This window comes from Budorcas taxicolor, chromosome 5, assembly GCF_023091745.1.
Source record: "Budorcas taxicolor isolate Tak-1 chromosome 5, Takin1.1, whole genome shotgun sequence".
NCBI classification, from domain to species: Eukaryota; Metazoa; Chordata; class Mammalia; order Artiodactyla; family Bovidae; genus Budorcas; species Budorcas taxicolor.
Window position 1 is genome coordinate 100,861,828 of NC_068914.1, and position 9,928 is coordinate 100,871,755.

General features: G+C 52.6%; 1 protein-coding gene across 1 annotated transcript; it reads left to right on the forward strand.

Annotated features, from left to right (window-relative positions):
- The first annotated feature begins 5,309 nt into the window (after positions 1-5,309).
- Positions 5,310-8,938, forward strand: TAC3 (tachykinin precursor 3). The gene is made up of 5 exons (XM_052641041.1): positions 5,310-5,423; positions 7,607-7,715; positions 7,907-7,936; positions 8,428-8,481; positions 8,865-8,938. The coding sequence occupies exons 1-5, from the start codon at positions 5,310-5,312 to the stop codon at positions 8,936-8,938; spliced, it is 381 nt and encodes a 126-aa protein (XP_052497001.1).
- Positions 8,939-9,928: the final 990 nt, after the last annotated feature.

Here is a 9,928-nt window from a genome sequence, read left to right on the forward strand (position 1 = left end):
CCCCTGCTTTTCCATGCACCAGAGATGTCAGGCTGCTGCCAACAGTCACCTTGCTAATCACTGCCCCACAGCTGGGGCCCACAGCTGGTGGCACTTGACAGGGGGCCGCTCCCCCACCCAGATGCTCTCATCCCCATGACTGACGTCTTCCCTCTTGCCTTCATTTGTTTTCCATGTGTCACTGACATTATTTCTTTCTTGGTTTCCAACTGTCTCACACCATCTCATTGTCCCCGTTTCTGTGGGCTCTGACTAATGTTAACACGTAATATTTTGTATCATGCTTTAAATATCCCCCCACTTCCTCTGTATCTGTTTCCTCCTAGATGCTGTATTGTCTCAGCCTCTTCTGCTCTGGTCTCTACCTTTAGGGACCAAGCAGCTCCTTTGTTTGTAGTAAGGTGTAAATCCCCACTTGTGAGAGCACACACATGGCTGCCTTTGTTTCTGTCTGGGCGGCTCTGCCTCCTTCCACGATCTCTGCCTTCCCTGCCTCTGCTGAGCTCACTGTGCCTTGAGGACGGGGCCTCCCTCCACCTCAGCTTCCATCAGCAGGCAGCTCACGCCCCAGGTGATCTGCTGGCGGGAGACCTGGTTAACTCCTCCTCTCATCTGCAGACGAATCTAGCGCTCAGGGCACAAGCCAGCCCTGAGTCCTGGCACACCCTGCCTGAGCTGACATAGGGCCCAGGGAAGCAGCTCTTCCCTGTGGGTGAGGGTCTAGAGCTGTCATTGGTAAGGGGACTCTGTCCTGAGCTGGGGCTCTGGCCACCCTTCCGCTGCCCCAACAGATCCCCCGTCCTTGACTTCTCAGAATCAGGCCGAGAGGGGCTGGTGACCAGAGCCTGACCGCCCCAGCTCTCCGCCTCATCTCCTGCTCCCAGGGCCCAAACTGTCGTCACTTTCCCAGTGAAGTGTCTGGTCATTTTCAGAAGCAATTTCAGGAGACTCTGCAGCTGCTGCTCCCTATCCTGCTTTTCCTTTCCTAGGGCTGAAGGCACTGTCAGCTCTCCGGGCTAGGGATAGGGGGAGAGGGAGGGGGGAGGGTTCCTGACCTCCTTCCTGTCCTCCCCCATCAGTCATGTGGATGGATGCTAGTCTAAGGAAGGCATGTGGGGATCCTCTCTTCTTTACTCTCCCATCTCTCCCTCCCTCCTCCTCTTTCCTGTCTCTGCTTCTCTTCTCTTCTGGAATTCAACAGCATGTGTTTTCATCCCTTGAAGCCTATAGGGGCTGTTTCCCTACCCTTGTCATAGGGCTTGAAGTGGCTGTATCATGATGGGAGAAGCTGAAGTTCTGCCTCCCACTCCCCATCACCAGTCCAGCTCTCTCAGTCTTGGCTGTTTGAGCCTCTGATAGGCACAAGTCATCCCAGTACCCCCTAACCCCAATGAGGAGTCATTCTGCTGTCTCGTGGCACAGACCAGCTCTTGCTCAGCCCTCCTGGTTCGGCCCCGTTCTGCGGCCGGCTCTGAGGGACTCCTGTTCCTCGCGCTGCAGGTTGTTTCCCAGCTGTGTCCTGGCCAGGGGTTTGGCATCCTTCCATTCCTACAGGTATCTCTCCACCCAGTGTCACCTGTGGCTCTAGCCCCTCCCACAGCATCCCGCAGCACCCCTCTAGGATGTTGAAGGGGTCCACGTGTTGCCCTGCAAGCTGTGCACGTGGTGGACATACACAGGTCATCTCATGCGCACAAGTACATGCTCCACCTCGACCCCCGGGATGGGCTGACTAGCCCTTCTCATCTCAGCTCCCCCATTTCCTGGCCTCACCTCCAACCTGAATCAGCAGTAAAGAGAGGGGTGGGCCCCAGAGGGGATCTTTCTAGGGATTCTGCTCCTCTAGGCCAGTGACAGTGTCTGAGACGTGGCTCAAGTTGCAAGTGTTCAAAGGAAAAAACACCCAGCTTCTTTGTAGCTGCAGTACCTGCTTTACATGCTATTTGCATATGATCTGTGGGCAAAGTGAAGCCCAGCCTGTCCTTGCCTCCCTCCTTCATCACCTCTCTGACTTAGCACCAGCTCTTTCAAGTCTTTGTTAATCCCAGAGATCAAGGGGTGATCAATTCTCCCTGCCATTCCCTTGCTCCCCCCGATCCTTGGCTCCTGCCATCCTGTGAGATGCCTTATCATCAAAGGACATTATTCATGTTGGACCTTTGCTGAAGCCTTGCTTCCCTGGTACCAGGGCAGGGGGGCAGGGATGAATGGGGTGGTGGAGGGCAGGAGGCTGACATAGAGATAGGACCCAGGAGACTTTAGTCCTTGGCCCTCATCTGATATGTTCTTCCTTCTGCACTGCTAATTCCCTCCAGCCTGTATGGCTTGGACCTCCTTTTCCAGATTGGTGAGAGGAGGGGAGGAGGTGGGAGATGTCCAGGTCCGATTAAAAATAGCACCTGAACTTCTCAAAGGCATGAACCAGTCATATTGTTTACATGTAAACAGCCTTCCTCTTCTGCCCTTTATCCCAACCCTGAGTCCGGGGCCATGGTTTCCCCAGAGAGCCAAGTAATTAGCTGGGTAATTACATGAGGCCCCAGTGGCCTCTCACGTAATTCCATGGGGTCTCAAAGAGTGGGACACTGAGCAAATGAGCATGCAGGAACATGACCTAGCTGCTACCCTCACTTGGGGATGAAGCTGGAGTCCCGTGCAGCCAGAATGACTTCTTAGTATGGCCCAAGACCGAGGGTGGGTGCGCTGGGGAAGGAAACATTTCAGGACTCTAGCAATGCTTGAGAGGCTTTATGGAAGATCCACATGGTGGGCTGCAGTGCAAGAAGCTAGACTCAGGCTCCCTTTTTTGTTTTATAAATAAATTTTTGTTGAGCACCTATTATATGCCAAACATTATGGAGCTAGGAATCCAATAGCAAACAGATGAAAAGTCCTTGCCCTTCTAAAGATGACAGTCTGGTGGGAGGTGAGGTAGACAGACTTTATAAGTAAATTTGTAGTATGTTTGATGTAATGTATGAAGAAAAGAAATGAGGGGATATGGAGAATAAAGTGGTAGTGGTTTTATTGAAATATTTCTGGCCAAGCTGAGAGGGCTGTGGGACCTTAGTTTCCCAACCAGGAATTGAACCTGTGCTCCTGCTTTGAGAGCTCAGAGTCTTAACCACTGGATTGCCAAGGAAGTCCCTAGTGGTAGTAACTTTAAATAGGGTGATTGGGAAAGGTGCTGGTGAGCAGGACCATTATAATGAATATGCAACAGAGCTATGATTCTCTTCCAAATCCCAAGATATAGAAGAGCACCCGATCCCAATCTCTAGGTCTTAACGGGAGGTGGACCCCCACCCCTCTGGGGGACCTAAGTCTCCCCTTACTGGTCAAAGTATAGACCAGTGCAGTACAACGAAGGGGAGGTTGGGAGTGAGAAACACCTGGATTTGAGGCTGTTCTCCAGGAGCTATATGTCCTGAAGCATGTGACTGAACTTTTTGAGCCTCAGTTCCTTCATCTGAAAATAGGAATGTTTCCTACTCACACGGTGGAGGTGATGAAAATCAGTTGAATTGCTCTCTGCTGAAGCTCCTTGCAAATGTTCAAATTCTTCCTCCATTATAAATAAACACTGAGAGTGATGACTGCTCTGAAGCCGGCTTTCACTTCACCTCCCCTCATCTCCTCTGGCGCACTCTTTTTCTCTGGGTCTGTCTCAGATCCTGACTCTGACCCTCCGCTGGGGCTCTCTTACCTTGAGGGGCTGAAGTGAGCACAGTGTAGCCTCTCAACTGTGGGGCATGAACTAGAGGCTTGAAAGTTCAGGGGAGAAGATGCCTGAGTTGTTTGGAGACAGAGTGGGGGATAAACGAAGCAAAGGAGAAAAAGAAGCAATTAAGAGATCGATGCTGGGGCAGGGGCTGGGGAGCAGCTTAGCCATGTCATCTCTCAGAGATGACAGCAGAAGGATGGAGGTGAGAACCCTGAAAGGATGCAACAATGTCAGGCTGGTTCAGGGGTCAAGAAATGGGGTGGGAGGCCCGGGGAGGGGCACTGGCCCTGGGAGGCGATGGAGGGAGGCAGACGCTGGAGGTTTTGCACTAGCCACTGGGAGGAAGTGCTGACCCTAAGAGGTTGAAGGGCCAGTGCGATGAGTCAGCTCCAGCTGGGAGGAGGACAGAGGGACAACTGAAGACTGGAGAGGTGCCAGACTCACCTCCCAATCATCTGGGATGGGATCTTGCTCATCCTGGTGGTGGGGCCGGGGGGGGGGGGCATGCAGAGAAGGACCTGCCAGAAATTGGTTTGGCTTGGCAGTTGAGGCTGGAAGTTTAAAGGGCAAAGAGCTGATGCATGGATATGGAGGAGAAAGAGCGCAGGGACCTCAGCTATTGAGTTGCATAAGCAACATCATTGCTTAGTGCGCCCAGCTCCAGGGCTGCTGGACTGTGAGTTGCTGGATAACCTCAGCTCACTGCTGGGTTTGTGGTGTGTGTGTGTATGTGTGTGTGTGTGTCTGTGCGTGTGTCTGCAGCCTATATCCCCCTTCACCCCCACCAGCCTCCCGCCCCGCCAGCCACCCTGGGATTGGTGATTCTCAGCCCCTCCCCCGGCTCCCCCAGACCCTCCCAGAGCCTTTATCAGGGAGCTGGGCCGGAGTTCCTGCCACTTCCCCAGTCCCTCCACTCCCTGTTTCTCCGTTCACAGCAGCAGCACCAGCAGCGTTTGTGGGGAGCGGGCAGTGCTTCCGGCCAGCTCCCTGATCCTGTTAGACCATCTGTCCCAGGCTCCAAGCTGCTCCACAGGTAGGCACAAGCCAGAGAATGTCGGATGGATAGGAGCTGGCACCAGAGGACAGGGGTGGAGTCAGGAGGGAATAAACGTGGCAGCCTTTGATCAGGGAGTGGGCTACTGGGCAGGTGAGCCGAAAGAGGCAATAGGGGTTGATGTAGTGATGCCTGGAGCCTGTGTGTACAGACTGATTCTTCCAATATTTAGAAAGTTTTGGCCTAAGCCTTAGGGTATCTAGGGCTGGAAAATAGCATTCAGGATCCCTCCTCCAGCTGACGAACAAAATAGACCCGTGCAGGTCCCGTCAGTCTATTATCTTCCTGGGGAGCAGGAGCCCCTGGCATTGTTGGCCGTTGCTCATTGCCAGGTGCACAGACTGGGGGAACACGTGATAGAGGCCGGGAGACTGAGCCCCTCCAGCTCAGAGACTCTCCCTGACCAAGGCTGGGGTGGGGGAGTGGGGGCTGGGGAGGCAGGGTACTGGTGGTGAGTGCCTCCTGCATTTGCACCTGAGTTGCGTCCTCCTCCTCCCTGCCCCCCTGTCCTGTCTTTCTGTCCTAGGCATCATGCGGAGTGCCCTGCTGTTTGCAGTCATCCTGGCCCTCAGCTTGGCTCGGAGTTTCGGTGCGGTCTGTGAGGAGTCACAGGAGCATGTGGGGCCCGGTGGGGGTCACAGCAAGGTAAGGCTCCCCCTCTGATTTGCCACCCTGGCAGAATACCAGACACCATCATGGGGGCCACACTCTGCCTGTCCCACCTCTGTAGTGAGGAAGGTGGGATGGGCGGGTGGGGAGTTACTTGGATTATCCACCAGAGGGCTGGACTGCCCTGCCTCTCTGGGGGCCTCATGTTCTCTCAGTATGTCTGTCAGTGTCTCTGTCCCTCTGCATGTCTTTGACACCTTGTATGTAAAAGGTGCCCCACTGAAACATTGTTTGTTTGATTGTCTGGTGACCTGGTGAGTGGATGGTGCTGGATAAGGTGGTCTCAGGTTCTGTCCCTTTGCAGGGGGGCAAGTCTTCCTCACTGCCCAGATGGTATGAAACAGTCAGAATTTCTCTCCCAAATAGTTGTTCGTATTCTTTGTCACCTGTCAGTTTTATGTATTATGTTGTTTTAAAAATTCACATAAATTCCCTTATCATCTGCTCTTCCACCGTCAGTAACCTCAGGTGCTCCTAAGATCCCAACCCTTTCTTTCCTCCTGTCCCATGTCCCCCTCTAGCCTCTGCTTAGTCAGGATGGGAAACAAAAAATCACAAAACAAGTTGGGCCCCAATTTCTGAAGTTCCTCTAAGAAAAAGAATAGGAGTTGTCAGAATAGGGGTAGTGGGGGAGAACAAGGAAGAAGTCTTTTCAAGGTTTTGAAAAGACAGCAATTATATTGGTACGAGTGCTTTTAAGATGATTACAGGTGGGACTTATTACAAATTCAGCATGTGAAGTCTAACTGCCTCTCCAGCTTGGATCTGTTTAGCATCTCATTATAGGAGGTGCACAGAGTATTTGAACAATTGGGGGAAGTGGTTGTGTGGGAAGCCGTGGGCTGGGCAAAGAGAGACATCATCAGCTTTTGTCCAGCTGGTGGGGTGTCCCAAGGCATGATGGGCTGGCAACCTTGCAGGTGGTAGCCGCGGCAGCAGCTCCAAAAGACCAGAACCAGTTCAAAAAACACAGAGCGAGTGCCAGACAAAGGCTGGACACTGTGTTCGGAGCCAAAGTTCCAGCTGGAGACAGAATATCTGGGTCTGTTACTCTGAGACGAATGTGCTTTGCGACCTTGCCCCTCTTGTCCAGTGAAAGAGAGGTTGCCTTCCTGCCCCTTCTCCCTACAGGTCCATGAGGATGAGAGAAATTGGGATGAGATGGGGGTAGGATGTATGTGTGCCTGGGCAACCAGGTTGGCATGTGTGAAACCACCAAGATGATTAAGAACCCCTGCTCAGCATCAGGGCTACAATGGGGTTCAGCTGTGGAGGGGAAGAGGCTTCATTCTGAGCATGCTGCCTTCTGAAATTCTAAATCTGGGGCGGGGTGGTGGGGAGAGAGACAGAAAACCACAGGCAGAAACCAATGGAAAAGAGAGGGAGCGGCAGTGGGGAACACAGGGAGAGAAACACCCACAGACTCAGTGGAGAGTGGGGCGATTCCAGGATGGCTGGCAGCCCCGGGTGCCTACATCCACGTGTCCCCAGGACCAAGTCCTGTCTGTGGCTCAATCATGGAGCACAGACCAGAGCATACTAGCTCTGTCTGATGAACCTTTCTCGGAAATTCCTGGCTCACTCGATTAGTGGGGCAACTGTATCCTTGGTCAGATTGGTTCCGGATGTGCCAGGGTGAAAAAGAACCAAAGGCCCTTTTCACTGAGAGGTGGCAGGAGCTGTGAGGGGGCCTCAGGAGTCTGTCCCCTTTGAGCTTGGGAGATAGCATGACCAACTGTCCTGGTTTTCCCAGGACTGTCCCAGCTTGAGCACTGAAAGCCCCACACACCTGGGCAAACTGGGACAGTTGGTCGGCCTACAGGGATACCCAATGTGTTCCCTCTACATGTGCCTCCCAAATCTTGCTGTGTCTATAAATCACCTGGGAGCCTGGTTAAGACTCAGATTCTGTCTCAGTTGGTCTGGTATAGGACCAAGTTTAGGTATTTTTAACAAACTCCCAGCGGTTATGCTGCTAGTCCACAGACCACAATTTGAGAGCCCGCTTCTCTTCTAGTGTGAACCAGAGGAAATCCGGAAAGAAATAGGATGTCAGGTTCAGCTGTGATGAGCTCAGGAAGAGGCCATTTCTTGTGGGAAAAGAGTGAGAGGACTGGGGGTGAGCCTCCTCCTTGGCCCTCTTTGTCTCTGTTTGCCAGAAGGACTCAAATCTCTATCAGCTGCCCCCATCATTGCTCCGGAGACTCTATGATAGCCGCGTGGTCTCCCTGGATGGATTGCTCAAGATGCTGAGCAAGGCCAGCGTAGGTAGGATACAGCCCCAGGGAAAGGGGTTTGGGGGGCAGGATTCTGAAGATTAAATAGATCTGGGAGGCCCTTCAGGAGGGAAGGAGACTGGAGATGGCTTCATGAATGATTGAGGGTTGTGATCTGAAACCCCTCCAATCGTCTCTTTGCAGATCCCATCCCCCAGTTACATGCTTGTTCTTGGTTCACAGGTCCTAAGGAGTCGCCACTTCCCCAGAAACGTGAGTAGCCTCCTCTCCCTCCCGACCTCTGCTGACCACTTGCCCAGAACTCCACGGGCACAGGGCCCAGTGACTATTTTGGCTGGCCCCGCTTCCACTGGTGCACACAGCATCCCAGCTGCCACTGCTCAGTCAGCCTCTACAGAGTGTGAGACGCCCCTGGGGGCCAGAGGAAGCAGGTGTGGGGGGCCTGGTGAGGTCTTCCTCCACGGGCGTGGTGGTACATTTCAAGAGGATCTCTTGGTGGCTGTGAAGATTCTAAATCAGGCACCTGCTGGGTGGGAGGATTTTAGAGCTCTTGAAAGGTGGGGGAGAGGGAGGTAGACAGAGAGGGTGGGCTAAGGGGATAGCCTGCTAACTGTGGGGAGGCAAGCTGTGGTGGGATACAGAAACAGAAACCGGAACCCAACCTCAGAAGTCTTGACACCTGTCTGGGGAAAGATATCAACCCCTCATCGTGATGGTTGACCATGTTGGCCCTTTTTATGCAGGTGACATGCATGACTTCTTTGTGGGTCTCATGGGCAAGAGGAACCTCCAGCCAGGTAGGAGCATGGTGGAAGGGCTGGGGTGCTGGCAAAGGTGTAGCAGGAGTCATCTGCTTCACATTTGTCAGTGGAGGGAAAGACAGGACTTTCCCTAGCTACAATGAGGGCTCCTCCACCCCTTGACTCAATCAGCTTGGACCCACAGTCCAGCCCTCCCCAGGAGCAAAGCAGGGAGACCTTTCTAAGAAGGTCCTGCTGCAGCTGGGAAAGGGTCAGAGAGGCTTTGCTTGCCCCTCCCCCATTTACCAAACAGAGGGTCCCTCTTCTTCCTAACTCTGTCTTCCAAAGCTGTCCTGCATAGCCAGCTCTTTGCTTTTGGGTTAGGGTGACGGTCATAGTCAGAAAAATCCCTCCTAACTACACACTTTACATCCCCCCAGACACTCCTGTTGATATAAACCAAGAAAACATCCCCAGCTTTGGCACCTTCAAGTACCCCCCCAGTGTGGAATGAGGTAAGGACTTACTCAGGGTGAGGAGAAGGGATTGTGGGTATGTGGTGGGGTAGGAGGGGTGTTGCCAGAGGATCATTGCCTCTGATGCTACGGGCATTAATGCTCATAATTAATGCCCTAAATACATCCCAACACTTAAAAATGTGTGCTTGTCTGTGACTACACACACACATATGTGTGCACACAAACACACACACACACACACACACCCCTCTTTCTCATCTCTTTCCAGCCTCATTGATTGAGCAGGAGTGAGTGGGGGGAAATGGCAAGGGGAGGTTTTCCCCTGGGGTTTCTTTGATGGACAACTTCTGTTGTTTGGACTCTATTCTCTTGTGATTTGTGCAAAAGATGGAGAGATCATCATTGGATAATTATAGGTACCACATTTATTCGCACGTGAAGCATTTTGCTTCCCAGGGAGGCTGAAACCATCCAGATCATCCTGAATCTTGGGTTACTGGGTCCACTATAGAGTTCTTTGCAAGGATGATTCTTGCGTTTCTTTCTAGAAATGCAAGAAAAACCTCTGAAATCTAATGAGGAGTGGCTGGAAACTGTATCATAATCGCTCTGTATAGAGTAATGAATAAGCATGGCCTGACTTTGAATCCTGGGTCTGTCACTCACTAGCTGTGTCCCTTGGCCAGGTTACATAATCCTTCTGTGCCTCTGTTTCCTCATCTGAAAAGTGGGGATGATAATATTATCTCACAGTGCTGTTGCTTTGAGTCTAGGTCAAGTGTTCAGAACAGTGCCTGGCACACAGCATTGTACTTTGGCTTCACTGTGACTGTCGCAGTCTGGGAGGTGTGGGGAAGGTTCATTCCAGTGTTGCCTTGGTGGGCTCTGGTCTGTCTGTCTGAAGTTGTCTGGGCTGGACCCTAGACCTGAGTGGGCTGACAGTTCTTCCACTTGGCATGTGAACGTGAGTCCCCCCGGGGGAAGTGTCTTGTCAAAATGCGGAACCATCTTCCTCGACACCAGCT